At 35.8% G+C, this 24,707-nt stretch overlaps 1 protein-coding gene across 1 annotated transcript in view; it reads right to left on the bottom strand.

Annotated features, from left to right (window-relative positions):
* Positions 1–24,111, bottom strand: part of MUC6 (mucin 6, oligomeric mucus/gel-forming) — a 28,668-nt gene extending 4,557 nt beyond the window's left edge. The window contains exons 1-26 of the mRNA XM_072338844.1: positions 24,084–24,111; positions 22,829–23,069; positions 21,419–21,545; positions 20,543–20,630; positions 19,575–19,684; positions 17,793–18,000; positions 17,147–17,269; positions 16,433–16,553; positions 15,401–15,539; positions 15,139–15,243; positions 14,734–14,806; positions 14,316–14,453; positions 12,468–12,629; positions 11,324–11,418; positions 10,601–10,733; positions 9,854–10,103; positions 8,745–8,797; positions 8,537–8,646; positions 7,656–7,807; positions 6,738–6,879; positions 6,185–6,295; positions 4,791–4,976; positions 3,685–3,924; positions 2,596–2,752; positions 1,698–1,838; positions 1,102–1,164 (exon numbers count right to left, since the gene is read on the bottom strand). Coding sequence (XP_072194945.1) covers positions 1,102–1,164; positions 1,698–1,838; positions 2,596–2,752; positions 3,685–3,924; positions 4,791–4,976; positions 6,185–6,295; positions 6,738–6,879; positions 7,656–7,807; positions 8,537–8,646; positions 8,745–8,797; positions 9,854–10,103; positions 10,601–10,733; positions 11,324–11,418; positions 12,468–12,629; positions 14,316–14,453; positions 14,734–14,806; positions 15,139–15,243; positions 15,401–15,539; positions 16,433–16,553; positions 17,147–17,269; positions 17,793–18,000; positions 19,575–19,684; positions 20,543–20,630; positions 21,419–21,545; positions 22,829–23,069; positions 24,084–24,111 — 3,496 coding nt within the window. The remainder of the gene's footprint in view (positions 1–1,101; positions 1,165–1,697; positions 1,839–2,595; positions 2,753–3,684; positions 3,925–4,790; positions 4,977–6,184; positions 6,296–6,737; positions 6,880–7,655; positions 7,808–8,536; positions 8,647–8,744; positions 8,798–9,853; positions 10,104–10,600; positions 10,734–11,323; positions 11,419–12,467; positions 12,630–14,315; positions 14,454–14,733; positions 14,807–15,138; positions 15,244–15,400; positions 15,540–16,432; positions 16,554–17,146; positions 17,270–17,792; positions 18,001–19,574; positions 19,685–20,542; positions 20,631–21,418; positions 21,546–22,828; positions 23,070–24,083) is intronic.
* Between the last annotated feature and the right edge of the window lie 596 nt (positions 24,112–24,707).

Genomic DNA, 24,707 nt, shown 5'->3' with positions numbered 1-24,707 from the left:
ACCATTCAAATCTGCAGTGTAAATTTTGTGTGATTTTGTGTATCAGGGAGAAGAAAGAACTCCATAGTCACCAACAAAGAAATTTAATTACTAACACCTGGAAGTGCCTCAGTGTACACAAATACTTCTGGGAATTTTTTTGTGATAATTATGATACTGACTTTTTGTTATTGCATCTCACGCATTCAGAACTGTTGGTGCCATTATATCAAGCAAAAAGAGGATGTTTCTTATCTCAGAAACACATATTAGGGCATACATCAGTGTGTAAGTATTTGTTCAATCTACTGCTTAAACTAACCTGTTGAAGGTGAAGAAATTTCAGGTGTAGTACTAATGGTTTCATCTCCTGTGACATAAAAGTAGAACAGGTCAGATTTTCAGTCGGAAGCACATTAAGAATATTCCAAATAAGACAAATTTCAGATCGGAAGAGCAATTAAGTCTTTTCAAAGGATTGCGCTAATTAGCGTGATCCTGAAAATGCTTGTTACTACATATTTCAGTGGTAAGCTTCAAAAGAAAGTACTTAAAAAATAATGAAGATATTAATATACAATTGTCTTTCTTATGAACTTTATGCTTAAGGGCACTTCACTTTCCAGGAATAATGTAAATGTTAGGGTTTTTTTTGTGTATATAAGGTCACCAGCTGATATTCTGGTTTTGCAAGTAAGAATTCTGTTAAATGAAATAAACAACTGTAATTGAGGGGTTTTGGTTTTTTTTTGTTTTGTTTTTTCTTCAATTCTACATCTTCATGGAAGTCCAAATTGTGCAGCTGGAGTCTGACTACAGCATTATTTACTATGAAAGCCTTTTAGAGTAAGATACCATACGGTAATAAATCTTAAAATAATCTTTAAAACCCACAGAACTTAAAGAGAATTGCTAAGTTAAGTCTACTAGTTTTACATACTAGCAGTACAACAATAAGATTATCTTCAAGAAAAGTTAAACAGTGATGAACACTCATCATTAACTGAGAAGTAACTAGGGAAAATATCTTCTTTGTCAACACTCAAAGGTTTTAGCTACTGTAAAGATCAAAGGTTTTAGCTACTGTAAAGAAAGAGGATGAGCATACAGGGTTCTACTTACCACATGGCATGCACTTTTCTTTCTCATAGTCGAAATATTCATCACGAGAGCAGTTGTAACAGCCTGAAGAAAAGGAAAGATAAATTTGTTTTACATTTCCCAGAGAACAGTGTTTAGCCTGTGCTATGTATAATCTAAAACCTTAAATTTCTCTTATTAAGAAATTGTATTGATTGTAACTTCATACATTCAGGTAAGCATCTCCAATGTAATCCTCAGAAGGAACTGTGCATGTAGTAAATTTGGGGGGGGGGGGGGGTTTCCAATTATATTTGTTTGTCTAATGGGAACAATACTGTTCTCTCCACACCTTTTCTTACCTAAGTAGAGGTAATTTTAATTCAGCACTGGTCAGAGGATTTATCTTCCTGATAACCTGAATTCAATATAAAGCCAGGTGTAGTACAGGTACTGAACCGATTATGCATTTAAAGCATAATCTTTACCTTAAAGAGGTAAGGTAAAGAAAGCAAAGCCTTTAAAGGTAACATCAGTGAAAACACTACTAGCTGTTCTATGGCTGATGGAGAGAAAAAAAACGCCGTGGTAAATAATTATATTACTACTTTGTGGTTTGAAATAATATAGCTTATTACCTTCAATATTCACGTATTTGTAGTATTGATTTGGACAATTACAAGGCCTGTAATGCCAGGTGCAGCTGATACTGGAGGCATAGGAATAAGCATCCCCACTTCCTGTTTTTCTGTGAGAATTGTAATACTCACAATAGACAGCTGGAAATGGCAAAAACAGGAGAAAGGTCAGAATTTTGCAGAGAGAGAACATTGTTTTCAGAGGACTAAAGGGAAGACAAAATTTATCAGCAACTTGACTGAAAAAAAAAAAACAACCGTCACTGGAATTTTCAGTATCTTACAAAAATCTACATTTGCTTTAGTGATGTAAATCGGTTTCTTTTTTTGTGAATTAACTGTGCAGGAATTTCCATAATTTTAATGCATAATAGAGTAAGTACTGAAAAGAAGCCATCAAAGATGATAACTTCAGCATTGATTTATAACACCCTCATTCTCTCTTCTCATCTATGTATGGTGTCTGGGACACACTGATATTTTCCTGTTTCGCAGTGTTCTAGCCAACACAGCTGTCTTTATTCCCTTGACATTCACATAGAAGATTCAATTCATCACAGACAAAAACAATAGTTTTTTACAATTTCTTGTTTTTTTCTGCTTACAAACTGACTGTTCATCATACATTAACAGCAGAAAAAATAGAACGCCTTCTGTTGTTACTTCATTTTTTCCTCTCATCATTCTGTGGTACAAACAGACATAATATTGTTTGTTTAGCACAGAGGAAAAGTATGGAGTTCAAAACTCAGGTGACTGAAGTCACCTATTTGTCCATAAAGAAAATAGAATGTAGAATGTGCATATGTAAGCAATTTCTTGTGTTGCTATATTAATGTACTGCCATTAACAATGATTGTCTTTTAAACTGCTTTAAAGAAATCTTAAAGAAACATACGGCAAAACTCAGGAGTTCTCCAGTCAATGCAGATACCCTTATCTAGACATGCCATTGCATATACTGCAATGGCATCACACATGCATTCACAGTCGCCTCCAATGTCACAACCACATGAGTCTCGGACACAGGCCTCATAATAGGGCATACGATTCACCTGTATTGGAAAATCAAGTAATGAATTTTCTTGTATTCTTTACTGCCTGTTTTTTCATAGGTCCCTGTTAGTGCATGAGGAAGTCAAGAGAATTCATTCCATTGAAGTGAGAGAAACTACTATTTCCACTGACCACTTGTCAAAACAACCCCACTTCAAAGAACTAGAACTCTCCTTAACAAGAACATAGATATTTTCCTACTAACAACAGAAGCTGATGAGATTTTCTCAGGTATGTCTGTCTAAGTATATATTGAGCATATATTTAATCAGTTAAAAAAGAAAACAACAACAAAAAAAGAAGTCCACAAAAATCCACATCCTTCAGGTAGAAGTACCTAAAGTTCACCAGCTGTACAACTTCCATGGCTATGCATGACCATTGCAGTATTAACCATGTTTATCACTTGTGGTCATTTCTTGAAAATGCAGATTTTTCCTTCAGAAAACATGGTTCTGATAAATCTCATGATATATAAGTCACAGTGCATAGCTTATGAGGTTTGATACATGACTTAAGAAAGCAGCCTCTGGGAACTGGGGTTGTTTGGTCTAGAGAAAAGGAGGCTGAGGGGAGAAATCATTACTCTCTACAACTACACAGGAGGAAGTTGCGATGAGGAGGGTATCAGTTTTTCTTCTTCAAGTTAAAAGTGCGAGGAAATGGTCTCAGGTTGAGTGTGTTGTGGATTAGTTTGGATATCATAAAAACTTCTTCATGGAGAGGGTAGTCAAACATTGGAATGGGCTGCCCAGGGAAGTAGTAAGGTAAGAGAAAATCAAGTGCTGGAGTGTGAGTGTTTTGTGAAAATGCAGATTATACCTATAAGTATGTCATGGTTTTGTAATGTTGCTGTCAATATTCCACATCATATTGACAGCAACATTACAAAACCATGACATAGTAAAGAGAAGGTCATATTAATTCTTACCTTATTGTGACAGGCAGAAAAGACTTGACTGTTGATGATGGAACATGTCTTTTCTGCCCAAGCTTTACGATAAGGGTTCTTGCTACAGGGGTCCACTACAAAGTATACATCCCCACAGAGAGGATTCTCTTTCCAAGAATTCACAAATTCCAGTTCATTTGATGCCACATACTTGCTTCGGGTTTCAAAATCATCTTTCATATTGCCATTATAGTTTCCACACAAACCACAGATAGTTTCCTGGATAAAATGAAAGCATTGTCAGTTGATTACAACTACTTGCATTCCCTTTTGATTACTGGCATTTTTTTCCTGCTTTAGTAGTGACTGCGATCTACAAATACTCTCTCATATGCTCTTTGCAAATTCTGCATGAGGTCCCGTTCATCAGTGGATGTGTTTCTCCTCTCAAAAGTAAGTTGTCATAATTTAGAGGCCAAATTGAACCACGACACACTGTTGTTGCATAAAATACAAAATCTTAGCTCAAAAAATTTCTGTCATGCAAAAAAAAAAATCACATAAATGTTGGTGAACGTGCAGGCAAAAGGTCAATGTGCTAGGACAAACAGCCACACACCAATATGGTTAAATATAACTGCCCCAAAAGGCATACTTTTATAGCAGACGGACTAGGGCGTTCAAAAATCACACACACTAATTGGAGAAAAGCTACTGCAATAACAGCCCTAAACCCCCCCCTTCAGAGCTGCAAGCCATTCATTCTTTTCCTAGAAGTGTCCTTGTTTCTCATGCTGTTTATCCTGCTCTGCAGCTGCTGCTCTGTGAAGTCCTTATCTTGATCCATGGCTGCTGCTCTGTAAAAATTCTTCTTGTATTACTACAGTCTGTATATGTATGATCACAATTCAAAAAATTCAGCACAAGCAAAGCCTTACATAATTTTTCTTGTGGTGTGTCTCCCATACATAAAAATCAGCCTTTAGTGAAAATATATGTTGTTTCAGAGATAATGATAAATAGAAAATGAATTGCTAGTAACCTTTGCCATCACACACAGCTAATTTTAAGCTGTGTCGTTGTCATTAAGCTAGCAGGTCAATGTGAATTAAGTATTGTTTTCTGAAGAAGTTATTCTGCAATACCTGTGTTTCCCTGGAGATCTTAATGAAGAAGTTCATGTGCTTATTCCATATAAGAGTCATGTTATATTTTCCTGGGATAATGATATCAAACATCAGGTGGAGGGCATTCTTTCTCACATTATACCTCACTTGAAGATTTTTCCCAGAAACAGAGAAGGTTTCATCTCGCAGTATAATAGTCAAGTTCTGGAAGAAAAGTTGTGTATAAGTTATAAATTGTCTAGTTTTGGTATTTTTCTTTTGACTTTCCATGAATCATTGTTGCAGATGATACTGCACTGCTATAGACTATCTCGTCATTTTTTGCATTTGCCAGAAACTTTGGAATAACTTACTGTCAGCAGCAATGAAGATCTTAAAAGGTAAGAGAGTTTCCTTGGGTTGTTGTCCTATCTTAAAATGATTGGGTTTTATTTCCTTTGGATTTTTATTTTTTTTTTATTTATATGCAAATCTTCATAGGAAATATTTAAAAATATGTTGTTTTAGTCTCACTGTTAGGTATACTAGAACTCTGATCATATTTTATGCATATATTACAGCCAGCCGGCCATCTGCAGCAAGCAGAGTAGAGGGAGTCTCTCTTCATGTATTCATGGAAAAGAGTTGCAGAGAAAGACAGTGTATCACTTGGGCTCTTCTATTCTCTTCTACTCTCATGTTTTTATTATGTTATGATGGGGGTTATGTCTTAGTGTTTCAGTGTCTAGAGAATCAGTAGAAAGGTTTGTATGGAGTATGCTCTTAGGAAATTAGATCATAAGTGCACCGATGAGCTATAACTGCCAATATACAGTAATATTGCAAATGCGTTACTGCTTGCAGTGACTGTTCATTGGGGTAAAACCTCAGCTGTCCATAAACTTCTCTCTGATTACAATGAAAGATTCTAAGGTGTGAAGATAATACTGTGCATTAGTGTTCAAGTAGAGCTGAGAACTTTGAAGCTTAACTAATTTTGGAAGCTGTCAGACAGCAGTGGAAATAAGGATAACTGCTCACTGCTGCAATTTCACAGATGTATGTCACGTAGTAGGATAGTAGAAATCCAGATATATTTTGAATTGGCAAGTACTACCCAGGCTAAGAGAAATTTGGTGTAATTTTGTAGATCGTCCATGATAAGAATTCCTCACTTTTACTCTGCTGCTTTCTTGACTGTTTGGGAGAAAAAATAACTGTCTTTTGACAGAGTGGGTAAAGTTAAAAATTTAATGACTTCATACAGGCAAGAGGCTGGGGGACTAAAACACTGACACCGTTACCTACTAAAACTGAAGCTCTAGGCTAAGTACATAATTTCACCTGCAAGACACAGCTAAAGTATCAGAAATAAAAACAAATACGTCCTTAAATGGCTACTCAGTTGAGTAATAGTAAAATGAAGATCTTACCCCAAGGTAAATGCTGATGGATCTAGAGCACGTAACCCCTGATTTCCCACAAATGACGTTCTCAGTAACGATTTTAAATGATGAAAGAGGCCTATTAACATTGCAGCCATCCTAAAAAAATAAAAACACGTGCAGAAAGATGTAATAGACTCTCTTCTGTTCCTTGTAGAACCCACATATCTGTAGCCAGATGGAAAAAAGCTACTACTGAATCACAGTTATTTCATTGTTTTGAGAGGTAGTAGTGACAAACTGACATCACTTCACTGAAAGACACAGTTGACTGGTACAGAAAATGTACCAATCAATGACTTTAAATGTTATTTAATTTAAAATTAGTTGCACATGCATTAAAAATTTCATTTTGAGAACTAAATGCTTTTTAGTTTAGAATTGTAAATATGTGGAGAATAAGCACACTTTCTGTATTTAATAAGATTCAAAGTGCTCTACTGGATATAGATGCATTCCAGGATATTTTCATCAGCCATTTAAAACAAGGTATTTCTTGATACTGAGACGCAGCCAAAAGCATCAGTAAGATGCAGATTACCATAGCTAATATGTATTCACAGTTGCCATCAAACACAAAACGCTGTCCATCAAAAGTGGTGATATGGCCTTCTCCATAAAGATTACATGTTGAGGAACATCTTGATTTCTGAACACATTTCCATTTGCCTTTTCTACAAGTGCTGAGAGTGAAAAGAGAAACCATAATTAGATTCCAAAGAAATACCACCTTATTTCTTTTTACATGCATACATTTTTATAGATATATCACTCATTTAATAGCCTGGTGTAGACTGTGGCCAAGTCACATTTAATATAAGAACCATAAATAAAAGCTACAGATTACTAAGAAAATTAATTAATGATGAAGAAGATATGTTAAGACTCTTCCTTTCTTTTCCTTTGAAAAAAGAATATAAGCTCTTTTATTTCAGTTGCTGATGGGAACAGACATCTCAGTTATGTATGCTTTGGGTGCTGGTGACTTTAATGCTACATTAAAAAACAGAAATTGAACAAAGTATTCTGAGAATGCAGCTAAAGAGATGCAAGTAATCTTTCTGGGAGGCTGTTTTTATCTACAGAAAGGAAGGATGACTGCCCTCATCTTTATTTAGGTGGAGCTGATAATTCTTGACCTGATGCAGTTTAAAGTCCCTAATGGATGCCCTTATTCCCTGAATGTAGAGGTGGCAAAAATATCCCTTAAACTCAAATGACTGACTAGTAGATCAGGACTCTTTTGCTTGTACTTATTTATTGTCAGAATCATGTATACAAACATACTAGCAAAAATTTAGCTTCTCTTTACCACCTCTATGCTTCGTCACTGTATTCCTTCTGTTCAACTTTCAGCTTTTGCCACTTCCTACTTCCCCATCAAATAAGTGCTTTTGTTATATAGCTGCATAGATGAGTGAAAATGAGGTTCAGCAGTGAAAAATGGTTTGACTCTTACCAGATTTCACATTCGGTTTGGATCTGTTCACCTTTTCCATATGAAAGGCCTCCATATTCACAAGGACACTCCTCAGCTGGTACACACCTGCCATCAAGATTTTCATATAGCCCATCAGCACAGACACAGCCTGATTCACATTTAGTAGGAATCTGGTGAAGACCAACAGATTAACAAAATGAAAAGGGACATAAGATGCATTTTATCTTGTGCGGTGAATCTATATTCAGTTCTATCTTTTGATTTCAATGTTATGATTTTCCGTATGCTAATATACTAATCAATTTAACTGCTTTCACTGAAGTTACAAGATACACCTATTGTGTGAGAAACTAAACATACTCGAAGACTCTGAGAAATATCTATTATTGCTAACAATTTTCAGACACACAGAGCACAGTCTAAGCTTCTTTACTATCAGTGTAACCTATGACATTACAGTTCTTTCAATCAGTTTCTTTAATATAAAAGGAAACAAAAACTCCATAAAGATAGATTCACCTAGCTTATGTCTCCTGCACTCCACAATCATCAACAGCAGATACTTTAGAATGAATGGAACAGAAAGCATATATTACGTTTTCTATGAGTTTCTAGTGACATGCAATTTATCGAGTACTTGACCCAGAGGTGATAGTCCTATATTTTAGAATCTTATGGATTTCTAAGTTTGTAATCCATTTAATACAATTCCTTTATTCACTTTCTGAATGTGTGTACTTTTTTATATTGTCCACCCTGTAGAAAAAAGACTGGTGATCAATCATATCGTGTTAGAAGAAATATCTCCTCTCATTTCACTAGAAGAAACTGAATTCTGCCTAAGACTCTCAAGTTCTTCCTCTCGTAGAGGATTAATATCACAGGACTGTGAAACTTACACATTCAATTCCAGTAGCCAGCATCTGACAAGTAGGGGCACATGTAGCTCCATACTTGTTTTCCAAGCTGTCAGAACATGATATATATTTCTTTGGAGCTTTGCAGCTTTCTATGAGAAAGGAACAAAAACAAACACGAGAGATTCTGAAGTAACAATTTTATAGAGGAAAAGAATGTATTCCAAAGTAAGCCATATCAGACTCATACCTGCAGGATTTTGAAGTTTGCCAGTGCAACTTAGTCTCCCATTAACACAATAGCTGGAGGAAAAAAAAAGAAAAGAAAAAAAAAAACAACAGGAATTTTGATGCAATTCTCATCTAAGAAATAGATTTAGATTTTCAGCAAAATTACTTCCTGTTTTTCATCATTGGAAGTGCTTCATTTGTGTTACTTGCTTCAAAGTGGAATGTGACTCAATTTAACTCTCTTTACTATTGGTAGTATACAGAAATATTTGTTTTGAAAGTGAAGGTTAAGTGATCTTTGTGCTTGTATACAACTGTACAGACAAGGTTAGCAAAATCTCCTACTACCTTCAGCTAGGAATAATAAGATTTTACATATTATTTTCTATTTTTTTTCTTAAAGTTTTCAAACTTAAGGTTAGTCAGATGTTTTCTGTTTAAGAATTTTTGTACTTTAGGAAGTGGCAGAAAGATCTTAAACATTCATATGCTAATAAAAGTAATGGAAACTGTACTGGTTTTTGCAGGGATGGAGCTAATTTTTTTTCATAGCAGTTATACAGTGAAATATTTTGGATTTGTGATCAAAATTGCATTGATAAACAAATGTTTTAGCTATTGTTGAATAATCTCAAAGCTGCCTTTTCTTGTCATGCTGTCCCACCAGCAAGTAGGCTGGAGATGCATAAGAAGTTGGAAGGAGACACAGCTGGGGTATCTGACCCCAAAAGAGCATCCCACACCACATGACATTGTGCTCAACAAAAAATCTGGGAGAAAAAGGAAAAAGGTAAACAAGTTACATCACTCATCTTCTCAAGTAATCAGAGAAAGCCCCACTATGGCTAAATATCTGTCTGCTGAGAAGCAGTAAATTTTGCTTTTGCCTACCACTTTGCTTATTAACTAAGTTTATTCTTACATAATAAAAACAAAGAAAGCTATTAAACTGTCTTTATACTGACACATCAATTTTCTTGCTTTTGCCCTTCTGTCTTCCTCATCCTGCTAAGGAAGAATGAGTGGCTGTGTGATGCTCATCTTCCTACTGTGGTTAGCCCACAACAGAGACACTTCAAGACACTTCTTCATTTCATATTTGTTCATCTCTAAATCCGATACACTTACCAGGTTATCCCACCAGTCATTGTTGACTGATCAGGTAAGATGAACTTCCTATCTTCTAAATAGCAGGGACAATGAGATTTATGGACACATTCATTCTTGTGGTTCAGATATGTCCCTCTAGGACAATGGCAGCCTTCAATTGGGATGTCAGTTGGATGACATTCCAGGGTTGGGTTGGAGAGTGACAAGCAGGTCCTTTCACATGCCTGAGTGTTATAACTGAATGTTTGATTGCCAGTACAAGTAATAGCTGTAAAACAAGAGAAGAGTGTATGGTGAACTCCATTTCCTTGTCTTTTTCCCTGTGAAGAATAACTGCGCTCACAGTAATGTGCTACATTTATTCTGTCATTTTTTATTTATTTTTTTTTTCCTGAGGATGTGGAGCTGTAGTAAACAATATTTCAGAGCAGATCTTAATATGGCTGCTTAGAAGTTTTTGAAGGTTATGTATCATCTTATTGCTTCTTTATATATGTTGGAATGAAATAATGCAGGGGGAAACTTTGCAGAAATATTTTTACACAATTCTGAAAGCCATCAGTTCATGTGAATGTGGCTTTTATGCCTTCTAGTATCTTCTAGGTCTTCTTGAGTAATAAGTAGTTATCTTCTAATGGCTAATGTATTTTAAAATATTGTCTCATTCTCAGTTTTTTCACAAGTCAAGCAAATGTGGGCACATCCTAGTGGATCTGTATGTGTGCAATAACCTGATGGCAGAAATGCATTGGTTGAGTTACTTACTGCAATTGTCCATACTGTTTCTCCAGTTCTCAAGGATTAAACCCATTGAACTGCATGTTCGTGCATATGATCCCAGAGCAGAGCAAATGTAAGGAAAGGTCTCTTCATAATTACAGGCTTGGTAGACGCACCTCTGAAATCCAACACAAGGAAACTGTTCTGTTACTGCGAGAAGGCATTTGAAGTACTACATGTGCTAACAGTACTGAGGTAAGTCAAGCAAAATATGTAGTTTTGCATAACTAAAACAGATCAAAATGATCAGATTAATTGTCTGATAGAAATGAGTAAAATATGCTTAGTACGTAAATGATTTAGTTTATTCAATTTTTCACTTTTATACTGTTTCATGGAGACTGGCAAATATGATGAATCTAATTCTGCAGCAGGGAAAACCAATACTTTCATAGTTAAAATTTCTGAAAAGGAAAATAAGCAAAAATATTTTCTCATTCTTAGAATTATAAAAAAATCTGAATTGGATGGGATCCATAGGGATCATGGAATCTGAGTGTCTGAGTGTATGGTTCTTGGAATTCTAGAGACAGGAATGGTAGCATAGGTCCAAAAAGACATCCATTATAGTGGAGATTTATTTAAAAAGAACATGCTTGCTTCTTAGCTTCTATGCATTGCTGATCCAGATGAGTGGCATACTGTATATGAGATCAGTATGGTCCATCTTTGTACTTGCTCTGTATTCCATCTATCTTAATTTCCTACCTTGTAGAAAGGAGTGGGGTTCACTACAGCATGGCATTTCTCAAACACTGTACCCTTCTTCGTTAGAATGGAGCAATGAGTCTCTGCAGATATTTCTAAGTAAAACAAAGTCATGGACATAAAATACCAGCACATGTTAGGAGGAGGAGAGATTTTGCCCTGCCAATTATGGAATTAGAGGCTTGGAAGAGATCTCAGAGGCTTGTCTAGTTTATAACCCTGCCAAAGAAACACCAGAAATGCTTATGTTAACATTGACTAATGCCTGACTATTGCTGCAGACCTTGAACAATAGAGATTTCCTAACATTCCGAGCAGCCTGTTCAAATGCTTCATTGTTATAAAATTGTTTAGGTTGGAGAAATCCTTCAAGATCATAAAGTTAAGTCATCAAATCATTATAAGCAGTATTGTGCCCATAATTACAAAATGTATCTAATAGAAAAATTGAATGTACTGCAGATTGTATTTTATCCTTTCAGACAGTGGTGTGGTGGGCTCTGTTATTTCCATTTTAGCAGATCTGGGGACTACTAAACCTCCATTCATTTTTCTTCCAGTTAAATTCTCCCTTTTGGTGTGTTTGTCCCACTTCACAATTGGTCACGACTTATAGACCACAGGATATTCTTTTCAGCCTTCTCTGAACTCTCTCCCTATAGCTGGTACTGCTTTTCTCAGACTGTAATTTTGTTTGCTAACAGCAAAATTAGACACACCACTCCAGCTGAGATGTTGGCAATGATGGACTGAGTAAAAGGACAACTTAATATGTCTTGCAAGGCAATACTGTAGTTCAAATAGGTCATTTAGGCACCTTTTAATACCAGTAGCTGTAGGGACCTGGATTTCAGTTACAACACTGCTGACATTCTAAGATGTCCACAGAAATTACAGTTTCAACATACTGTAATTCAAAATCAACAAAAGTTCTCATTCATCATCTCAATCCCAGACCTCTAGCATGGGATCCAGTACATTTTCACTAGATGTGTATTCTAGAAATTAGAAATATCTTCTTGGTGACTGAATTTGTGATTTTCAATCATCTCAGTCTGTGGTTCTCCCAAATACTCTTTGGACTTATAAAAGTGTCAAATGAAGCTAGCTGCAGAGATCAGTTACAGCAAGATCATCTACTTACTGTTCAGCTGACTCAAAGCACAAGGGTCAGTCTCTCTCTCCATAGCAGGAAGGCAATTTCCTGCCCTCCAGGAATCTACAAATAGGGAAGCTGTTCCTTCAGTGATATCCATGCTAGTCATGAAGTCATCTGTAGTGTCTCCATTGTAATTACCACACAAACCTAATAATATCAGAAATAAGAGTGACAGCAGTGGAAAAAAAAATGTACACAATGGTCTATGTTTCATTCTTTTACAGTAGTGAGAAAATTGTGTTAAAAGTTCCAGATGGAGTGTCAGTGAAGGTTAATAGGTGACATAGCCAGAGAATCTTAATTATGTGTGCAGTCACTGAGTTTCTCTCTGCCTTCTGAGGTTAAGATTTATCTCCTTTTGTTCAATGACATCCATTTACACAATATTTTTCATCCTACTTTGGAAGAAAAATGAGTTTTCAGTGGTTTTGTTAGATAAAAGAGAAAGGACCTAAAGTACTTTTGCAGTTGCATCTTCTGTATATAACTCTGTAATGATCAAGAACATACATTTGGACATTTCTAATGAAAGAAGTGTCTTTCTCATCTCTAATTCCCGATAAATAACTAGAATACAGGATATGCTTTTGCATCTAAAGTTGCTGCACAATAACAATAGACACCTCCATCTGGTACTTAGAAGCGGAGAAGTTTCTGTATTCATGGATGACTCATTGTGTGTACAGTGAAGGTACTTTGTATCCAAAAGTCTCCATGTGCCCCAAGATGTAATGACCACACAGGATAATTCCTTGGCCCTTCACTGTGTAATATAACACGCAGTGAAAACTGCATATGAAAAACTGATCTTAAAGTCATAGAATGGTTTGGATTGGGAGGAGTCTTTAAAGATCATCTAGCTCCAATTGCCTTACATGGGCTGGGATATCTTTCTCTAGATAAAGTTACTCAAAGTCACATCCAACCTGAGCTGAAACGCTTTCAAGGAGGAGGTATCCACAGTTTCTCTGAGAAACCTGCCTCAGTTTCTAACTATCCTCAGAGCAAAGAATTCTTTCAAATTCCTAATTTAAATCTAATCTTTTAGTTTAAAACCATTACCCCTTGTCCTATGACTACACACTCTGACAATGAGTTTCATATTTTTATAGGTCTCCTTTATGTACAGGAAGGCTGCAATAACATCTCTCCACATCCTTCTCTTTCTAGGCTAAACAATCTCAATTCTATTAGCCTCTCTTCATAGGAAAGGTGCTCCAGCCCTCATTTTAGTGGCCTTCCTCTGAACTTGCTCTAATAGGTCTGCATCTCCTTTTTGCTGAGGATCCCAGAGCTGAATGTAGTATTTCAGGCAGGGTCTCCAGAGCAAGGAGAACTGGGGAGAATCACCTCCTCTCCTGGAGGTGACCTGCTAGCTCTGCTCTTTTGATGCAGCTCAGGATTCAATTGGCTTTCTGGACTGCAAGCACACACTGTTGGCTCATGTTGAGCTTTTCATCCAGCAGTACTACCAAATCTTTCTCTGCAGGGCTGCTCTCAATTCGTTCATCATTCAGTGATGATGTTTGAGATTGCCTTAACCCTGATGCAGGACCTTGCATTTGGCTTTGTTCAACTTCATGAGATTCACATGTGCTCAATTCTAAACAACTGTACTGTATTTCACATGAAAAAATGCCATCAAATTCCATTGATGATTTTTAATGTTATTACAGAAAAGAAATTCTAATCTGTTTTCCAAAGCAGCTACTTTTGTTGGTTTTTCTTTGGTGAATCAGGAAGCAAAAAAGTTTATTCTTCGCAGGATAAGTGCTAAGCTTTCAAAATTACACTCTCCAAATTGTCTCTTTTCATTGGAACTAGATTTCTTACCTAGGGTTCTGCCTTGGAACTGTGAACTGACTTTAACATAGGCCTGGAACACAGGTGATGTTTGAACAATGAGTTCCAGTCCAAACTCTGTATGCATTTGAATGAACATTGAGGATTGCTTGAAAATAGTGATGTCTCCTAAAAGAAGAAGAAGATTTAAAAACAGAGATATTCAAGCAGAGGAATACTGTTTAAGTAGTAATTTTAATGTATATATAAATGTTCAAGCATTCTGTCTGCACATCTTTTCCTTCTACATCCAACTTTCCACACAGGGACAGATGCACTGAAAAATATGATAATTTTCTTATAGAAGTTGATTGTTACTAGCAATAGCAAGATTAAAGATGTTGGGCTGCGTGATGTAAAACAGGTATTTAACATAATTCAGGTTGTACATATATTCTCCTTTCTTTACCTGATTTGTAAGGTAGCCGTTTAAGCTCATCATCATCAGTAAGGAGTTCATTCTGAGAAATCACAATTTTGTCCTGTATGAAAAAGACACAGAATCCAAACATTTGTACTGGTCGTACATATATCTTCTTAAATTTAAGCAACAATATTCTCAGTGACCTATATAACAGGAAAATACCAATTCAAGCTTTTTCTTACATTCCATACTGTCTTTAGTTTTCCCTTCAAAAATACTGTTGTCCTCTGCACAGCACTCCTAATTTCATAAGTTGATATGACAACAAAGATTTCTACTGTGTGTAGTATAGTATCTGTTCTCCATGATTTTTCCTCTCAGACTTAAAATATTTGTTTTGCTAGCCTGATTAATGAAAAGCTGGATAGAACCTGTGTATGGATTGCTTACCTTTGTAGACAGGTAAATTATAGCATTAAGCGATGTCTCAGAATGAGAATAACCAGACTTTTCATAAATAGCCATTAGGGTTCCATTGTGTGGCAGGCTAGAACTCTAGAGGAAAATAATGCAAAGGTATGTCTGTTAGATTAAAAATTATTTGTGAAGTAAGTGTTAATCATTGGAAGACCTCAGCTTGTGTTCTAAGGGGAAACTGAAGACAGATATATATCCATCTGATTTTGTGTGATTCTAGATTTCAGGAAATTACCTTCATAAGAATGTATGTGCAAACTCCATGAAACCTGTATGATCTAGAATCAAATGTGGTAACAAAGGAGCCTCCTTCCAATGAGCATCTTCCAGGGCAGGGCAACTCTTTGCAGTTCCATTGACCCATTGTACACTTACTGAAGAAAACAAGAAATTCTATGTAAGATTATTCTCATTCTAAGTGATTGTTTATCAGCAAAGATGATTTGATCCTCCCATCTGGAAGTTTTTCCACAGCTGATCGACTTTGTAAATTGGTTAGTATACATGATGTAGCATATATAACATTTACTTTTATTTCTACTGTTCTGAAAGTTCTTCATCTTCATTCTAAAATGTCAGCTACTTATTAGTGGTGGAAAATATCACTTGTGTCACTTTTTGCCTCGTAATTCCATGATTTGACTTTGTGTGTTTGTGCATGAGCTTGAAGTTGTTCCTCTTGAAGTCGCTGAACTCTTCTATGGATTGTCATAATCTCTACTCAACACGTTATCCACAAACTGTGAGTTCATTGTTTCAATTTTGAGGACTGTTTATGTTATTTGTTGTATATTTTATTTATGAAAATGATTATAGCAAGAGAATTAATGCCATAAATTTTGCTGCATTTAAAATAATTTCAAAATTTAAAAAATATTGCCTTACGTAGTTAGTTTCTGTTACAGAATTCAAATATGATTTTCAGGAATGATTTGGTAACTCAGTCTGCTGAGACTGCCAGAAAGAAATTGTAACTATTTTTTTTTTTTGTGCTAATTTTACCTCAATTTTACCAGAAAAGGTTAAAAAAAGCAAACAAAAAACCACCACAGTTATTGCTTTGTATGATCTGAAAGAGCATTTGTATTTCTACTTGACATGAATCAAGAAATAAGACATGCATGTGTGAATTTAATTAAAAATATATAGTTTTTTAGAACTCAAAGAATGAGATGATATGACACATTTTGAGTTGCCCTCAGGACAGTTAGGCTGAATTATCAACTTACTTGATAAGTATGCTCTCCATCCTCTAAATGCTACTCACCAAGTTCTACACGCTGCTTTCATTGTATCACCAGGAGCATATGTTTCCCCATTCAGTGTACATGGGCACTGTTCAAGGTGAACACATGTGCGATTATTTGAGATGTCATCAAGAACAGTTCCTGCCAGAGAAGACAAAAATCAGAAGTACATTTTTAGTATATTTACTTAGCACTAATAAATTACATGCCTTCCAAAACCAGATGTCACCAAGAAAGGTTCCTGCCAAAGATAAAAATGATGGATGAGAATGGTTTTTTCATTACAGTTTTTCTAAGCATGTTAGTTTGAATACTTTAAAGGAATTTACAGAATTCTTCTAATATTGCAGAACTTCTCAGAGGTATGCTGCCTTTTGCTGGTGCTCTGAAAGGATAGATGCCTGTTTAGAAAAGGAAAAGAATTAAATCTTACCCTACTTAAATTATAGTACAGAAATATAAGAAAGCAGCTTATAATTATCCCATCACACGCTATAGTACTGTGAAGAAAATGCTTTCTCAACTACCTTTTAGCAAATAGTAACTGAGGGTCTTTAATGATAGTGACTATTTAAAACTGGTTATATTTTGTTACGTGAGAAATGACAGTTCTAGCTGCATGATGCCCTCAAATGCACCTCTGTTTCATTGTGTAAGAATACTACTCCATGTGACTAGATCTACACCAAAAGTATTTCTATGGATTATATGAAGAAAACAGAGATGAATGATACCTTCTGGACAAAAGCAACCATAGGTACAGTGACTGGAACAGCTGTACTCAGGGTTGGAGCAGGTTTTAATACATGGAGAACCACATTCCTCGTAGATTTGATTAGCAGAACATTTGCCCACAGCTGCAACAACCAGAAGTGCAAAGTGTTAAGGTTTTCAAAGTGTAAACAAAAGAATCTCTTACCTAAAACAGGGGATGGAGAGGATGTGAAAACTAGGATTAATAGTCTCTTACCATGCCTCAGTACTCAGTATAAAAATGTTATGATTTGGAGAAGAGCAGGGTATTGTTTCACTGTGATTATTAAGAATTAATATACGGTTCTCTGAATGTATATTGTGCCTTACTAATATTTATAAATTCCTCGGGGCATTTTGTAGACACTGATTCTTCTGAAAAATTAAAATCAATTGAAAACCATCCAAAACTAAAATGGGTTAACATAAAAAGGGACTAAAAAAGGGACTTCACTACTTTTATGCTAATATCTAATTGGTAGCCAATCTCAAAATTTTTTTCAAGTTAGTTTATCTTTTCTATGAGTAAAAAGAAGTATGTTCTCATCAAAGCATTTTATTTTTATCAGTTTACTACCCATGGTCAGGATTAAATGCAATCCATATTAATAAAACATCTGAACTTACAGCAGAAGTTTTCAGTCCTCCAGTTGAACACCACTTGATGGGACATAGCACATTGCCTCGAATACTCTGACAGTGTAGAGCAAGTACAGTTCTTTTGTCCTGGCTCACTGCAGTCCTGCATGTCAAGCTGACAACGAGTGACAAACCCATCCTTTGGAACACTGCAGGTTGGTGACACCAGGTTAAGGAGCTGAGAGCAGATCACAGCCTAAATAAAAAAAGGAAACAAATGATTCTAGTAGTATATTCCCCATCTGAAAACCAGAAAAGGAAATCTCTGCTATGTATGATTTTCTTGCTGGCTTTTTCTTTTCCCTAGTTTAGTAACAGGTATGGAATTATTTCCACGTCTTCATAAACTGAACAGTAGCCATTGTTTTGGTGCCATCAATCTCCCTATGAACAGCTGAGAACATCACAGAGAGAGAGTATGTTGTCTCAAGGTGATTCATTAGTGATAGAGATGTGTTCCTGGACAAATACAGCTATGTGGAGATATCAACATGCATTCCCCTTTGTGCATGCTTTTGATATTTAATTTTGCCTAATGAAGTATAACATAGCAAAGAGAAAGTAAAAAGCTTAAACCTTCCATCCGACAGAAATTCTCTACCAGATTAAAAAAATAATTATATACATATACATTTATATATATATATGTTTGTGGCTTTTTTTAATGTGAATACAAGTAATATTTACAAGTTTTCTTTTCACAATCTTATCTTCCTCACAGAACCCTCAGAAATGCCTCTTCACTGTGGAAATTATGATTTGAGGTTCCCTGGTGAAACAAGAAGATCATTCTAAGAATGATTTAATTCCTACATCTGCAGATTCTAAGAAATAGAAGCTCTTTAGTTATTTGCTGCTACCAAGTGCCTGCCTTTGGTCAACCATATAAATATGGATAGATCATGTTTCAGGTATGTTTATTTTCTTTCTGTGTAGGACTAGAAGTGATAGCAACAGATAGTGGTTGACTCTATTGTCAATGCTGTTATCTGGCAATATATTGAAAGTTTTTCTGAACGTCTTCAGGTTTGTACAGCTTACAATTTTTGTTGTTAGTTGTTTCACACTAAGCTCATTAAAGCTCCATGAATTTCCTGTGATGACCTGTATCAATTTTCAGAAGGTTGTGAGATAACTACTGGTAGATTTATATGAATGATACAAATCCTGATTCAAAATGTATTTTGAATTTGTATTTTTCAAAATGTATTTTCTATAGAATCATAGAATCACAAGGTTGGAAAGGACCTATAAGATCATCTAGTCCAAACATCCTCCCTTTACCATACCTTCAGAAAACCACTAAACCATATCTCCTAGCTCCCTATCCAGACTCTTCTTGAACACTGCCAGTGATGGAGACTCCACCCCCACCCTGGGCAGGCTATTCCAGTGCCTGACCACTCTCTGAGAGAAAAAGTTCCTTCTTATGTCTAGTCTAAACCTCATCTGATACAACTTGTGGCCATTTTCTTGGGTCCTGTTTGTTGCCTGGCAGAAAAGGCCAAGCCTCTCCTCATCACAACCTCCCTTCAGGAAGTTGTAGAGTGCAATGAGGTCTCCCCTGAGCCTCCTCTTCTGCAGGCTAAACAATCCCAGCAATTTTGTTGCAAAGAAATCTACTTTCTTATTATCATGCTATACAACTTTTAAAATTAACTATTTTCTTGAAAGTGGAAATTTATGAAACCATGGCCTTTCTGTTGGTGGTTTCTACTTTGTCTATCCCTATTAAAAATCTCACTGCAGAAAATCCAAGATCTTTCTTACATATTTTTTGTGAGGAATGGCAGGAATTGTTATCTCCTCAGACAGGCAGATCTCTGATGGATCATCCATTTTTTGCAATGCAGCGAACTTGTATGTATCCAGTAATTTACCTGTAAATTGAAGGGTTGTAATTTGTCAGGAAAAATCCCACAGATTCATTTAATTGTTGCTGTGATGTAGTAAAATTCAAATTCTGCTCTTTGACTATAAAAGTTGCTATTAAGATTATTTTCCTGATAACAATTAGTTATTTTGTACTCTGCCTGTAATCTATTCAGTAAAACTTAGCTTTACAACAGTGATTTTCTCTTGATTATCAGATTAGCAGTGTGCTTCTGAAGGAAATTTTCCTATCCTTGCTACCTAGAGCAATTTGATTTGCATTGAGGACTGGCCCTGGTCTACAGGATTGCTATCAGGTAAAAAAACACTAGAGGATGTGCTCTTGGTCCATGGGCAATGAGCTCCAGCTGCTCATGAATACCAGTCCAACAGACCAGGTTAGAGTGAGTATGAAGGGCACTCCCTCAATCACAGACAGGCCTGATGTCAAATCCTAAGCTCCAATGAGTTCTTTCCAAAGTTTCATCCTTATTGGACAAACTACTTATTAGTATTCTTGTCCAGTATGTTCTTTTTATTACAGTCTTGTTCTTGTTTCTGTCTAATATAGTCATTTCACTCATCGTGTCTTGCAATGAATCTTGATGGGTATGAAAGTCAGGTGAGAAAGCATGATTCTTACTGCTTGTTTCTAAAATCCTATCACTTGTTTGAGTTGAGAACCTCTAACATTGCCACAGCAAATAATTGTGCATAGCATAATTGTATGACAGACAGGTTTGTTGGTGATGTATAGGAGTGCTCTACGCAACTGATTGAGCAGTCACAGAAAGTAAAGAATTAAAAGATTGATTTGACTTAGTTTGATTTGATCTCCTTTCATGTGATCTGCCATTAGATCTTACCTTCACTCACAAAGTCATTTAGTTCATAGCCATCATAATTTCCACACATTCCACAGGTCTTCCCCATGTACTTTTTTTCAGTCAAAACCTGAAATCAAAGGAAACATACAAATGAATCACTCTAATTAAAATGATCTATGCAGTACTAATTTCTCAAACAAATTCAGTTCAAGAATCCAGTTAAAGGAGATACTTCTCACTAATATCATTGACTTGACTGGATGAAGAGTTCTGAAATCAGTAACCTCCTTTCCTTATCAGCATGTAGTAAATGTTGTGACTTTTTATTTATTCAATGAAAAGCAAGATTCTAAGAGATCTGCAGTTAACTGAGTGAGGCTATTACTGTAAGGAGCTCGATAAAAATGCAAAAGATGCTGTTTCCTTTTGTAACTTTGTTGACAAAGCATGTATTTCAGGATTGTTCTCTTAAGAAATCGAATGTTACGAGAAGAAAATATACTTTCAGAGAAAGGTTATTCATTTATTGCTTTAGATAGTGAGGCAGTAATATTGCTCATGAATACAATCAACAAATTATTATGAAAATCTTAAATCAAAGAAAATATTTGGACTGTATGTAAAATATAGCATGTGCTGGAATATAGTGTATTTTGCTCCCAGAATAGCCTCAGGTTAGCACAGAATCCATGAAAACTTCCATAGATCTCAACATCAGTTGCTTCAGATAACCAGTGCTGGAATTTAAAGAAATATGTAGGTATAAAAAGATAGAAGGTTAACAGATGAAACAGGAAATAAAACAAATACCCAAACAGTAAGCACATCCAAAAAGCACCAATTCTGTATAAAAACTGTCAGTCCAGTAAGTCAGTGAGAATTTTATTTTTTGCTTCATGAGAACATTTTACTAACCATGAGGTAGTCCTCATTGTTCCACATGACAACTAGTTCCATCTCCATCAGCTTGGCAACAAGGCGGACACTACGCCCATAAGGTGCTATCTGAATTCCATTGCTGGCATAAGGGAGCTTGATGACACTGTAATGTGGGAGAAGACAAACTGAGCTTCTCATATCACTGTGATGCGGGTACTCGCTGTCTTTTTTTATACATAATACACATTGCAATCTTAGTAGTTGTAGCAGCACAAAATAGATCTTTTTCTTCTTTGTAACTGTAATATTTTGAGATGCATTAACATTTCTAACAATTGGAAATCAATATCAGCTGCTTCATAGAAATACCACCATGTATTATATTATTGATTCTATTTGTGTAGGAATCTGTATCTTCATTTGGTTTGTTTTTATTAGGGCATAGATTTACATTTAAAAACAATGCACATTCTACAAAAGTAGAAGTAATGTTGGTTATCCTGAGGAAATTCTACAGACTCCATAGCCTGTCAACTGCTGAGAACAAAAACTGACAAGTCAAAGAAGCTCACAGTGTGAATACTGTAGGAAGTTTTCAGCCTTGAAGCTGAATTTTAACACTGTAAAACAACAACATTAAGGAACTAAGGTAATTTTCTAAGTGCTTGGTTAACATGTAATAAATCACAGAAATGTTGTTAAGGTGGGACCTTGTATGGTTAACCAGACCAAGCTTCCACCTGAAGCAGGACGATCAGCAACACCAAGACCAGATCAATCTTGGCTTTTGGAGAATGACTGAGATAGAACGGATAGGAAACTTTGGTTTCAAATCTGCAGTAAAAAAAGTTGTCTGCTGGAAATGATAATCCTTGGATAACACAAGCCCCTCCAGTGTTTCTCAGTTGTTGAATACTTCAGAGTTTCTCTTATACACTAGTTGTGTTACCTTTAGTAGAGAGGGCTCAGAGTTACCAAGTCTCAAACCAAATAGGCTCTAAGCATAACACAGGAACTGAAAATTTACAATACCTTCAAAAGCTTATAATCTTCTTTAGCAGTACTTGTAGAGGAGACTTAAACTATTGATCTCTAAGGTCCCTTCCAACTTGCACGATACTATGATATGATGATATGATATGATATTGTAAGCATATCAGTATCACTTAGGAGACTGTAGCTTCAGTGTGAGAACTGTTTGGGTTGGAGATGTTTAGTTTATCCCTTTGCCTATACAAATGTACCCTAAGATTGATTCAAAAGCTGCAAATGAAATACTTTGGATTCTAGAGAGTGTGAATGCTTGATAAGAAAACATAGGAGTAGTCTGTTTAAATGTGTTAACTTCTACAGTTCATTAATTCACTTTTGACACAAAGTAGGCTACTTTATTGAAACTGTTTCTTGCTTTAACATATTTTTTTTCTTTTCATCTCAGAATCTTACCCGACACTCCTGACAGAAATGCTGTCTTTCTCAACAGTGATGACAGAAGGACCCAGTTCAATAATGATCCTTGCAATTTTTTTGTCCAGCCCACGGCGGAACTGAATGTTGAAGTCTGGACTGGATTCATCACATACAGTTGCAAAGATATAGTTGCAAGTCCCAGTGAAGTCATACTGGTATTTATCAAAAGTTGAAAAATGTCCTCCACCCCAGGTAGAACAGGAATCCTTGCTCAAAACTGTAAATGAGGAAAATATATTTAGGCCTGCTTGCAGTGTGTTTGATATTCTCACTGCTATTTCAAACACAGATTAAAGAAAAATCTGATAAGGTTCTAATTAATTAATCATGTGACCAACATTCTAGAGAAGATTTTGTAGCCTTAAAATTTTACTTCTACTCAGGAATTCAAGCAACAGTTGGAGTAAGAACAAGACTCTTTTTATTTACTGTAAGCAAGAGAGCTTCTTTTCTTCCTTTTAACTTTGGGAAACACCCCTGCATCTCACCCCTGCATCTCCTTGGGTAATTTTCATGTTAACTACCTTTTCCCAATCTACTCTATCTGTTTGTAAAGGAAACAACTTGCTACTGTAGAGATACCTTAGCATCCCAGACACAACATTTAGAGGGCTAGCTGTGCTTATCTAATTATCAAGAATTCACTGCACAGTCAGATCATTAGATATCCAAAGACAGTCTTCAAACTCCACTTCTAAGTCCCCGCTCTTTTAGTTCTCTGTTTGTGTGACAAAGTTCAAGCCAATGCTGTAAATGTAGGGAATGTTTTAATCACTTATTATTTTTAACAATCGCTTTTTGACTGAAAGGACAGAGAGTAGGAGGTTTAAATGAATCATAAAAGAAGAGATACAACTCCAGCATTTGATGTTACAGACATTTCTATACCTACTTAGAGCATTTGAACAGTCCCTCTGAAGCTGATAAAACTACTGAAGTAAGTAAAGTCGACATTTTAAAAAATCTATTTCCAGACTTACTTGCTTGTCATTGTTCAGGTTTTTGTTTGTTTGTTTGTTTTTTTAATGTAGTTCTATGAAGCTCGGTTATTTAGACTGTATCTTAGAAGCAGAAACCATCAGGTAAGGTTAGCAATGTCTACCTGCAATTTGTATTCATTGTTCTAAAGCTGAAACATATTTTTACTCTTTAAGAGCGATGTAATGTTTGGAGGATACTGTTGTTTTTATTCAGGTCATGTAGAAAAAACTGTTTTCCAATGAGCTGTTACCTGTTGACACAAAGTACTCCTCTTCCATACTTCTGGGCTGTCCAGAACGTCTAACTGGAAAATAGGAATCGGCTAATTGTTATCGTGGATCCTTCATGTCCAAATCTAGCTGGTTCAGTGTTGTGCATAACATGTATGACCAGAAAACCCCAGCTTTTTCAGAGCATGCCAGGGAATTATTATGGTCAGAGTGCAATAGGTGTCCATTTCTATAAATACAGAGTGCCTTCGGAACATAGTTTATTTTTTTTTTTTATTTAAATCTTATTTTAAAAAAATAAAATAAGTGGGAGTATGAATAATTCAGGATAACTTAAAATCCGATGATGGATATTTGTCTTTTGAGTACAGTTCTTAATTAAGTGATGTCTATGGGCTTTCTTTTAATTGCTGTGTATCTATGCCCTATACTTCCTCTTGTTTTAAGAGCTGACAGAACACAGAGATGAGTTACTGAATCCTTCTCATGGGCTGCATTTAACTACTTTTCTCTTTAACATAAACTAATAAAGCTTTTCATGTAGCCTTTCCATGCTTAAGCTAAAGAGAATATGCATAACATAAGCCATTCTTTGTTACTTCTGTCTACATAAATGCCTATCATAATAACATTTGCACTTTAAA

The sequence above is a fragment of the Excalfactoria chinensis genome, chromosome 5 (genome assembly GCF_039878825.1).
Source record: "Excalfactoria chinensis isolate bCotChi1 chromosome 5, bCotChi1.hap2, whole genome shotgun sequence".
NCBI lineage: Eukaryota > Metazoa > Chordata > Aves > Galliformes > Phasianidae > Excalfactoria > Excalfactoria chinensis.
Note: the sequence above shows the minus strand (reverse complement) of the source record. Positions and strands in the feature narration are given on the sequence as shown.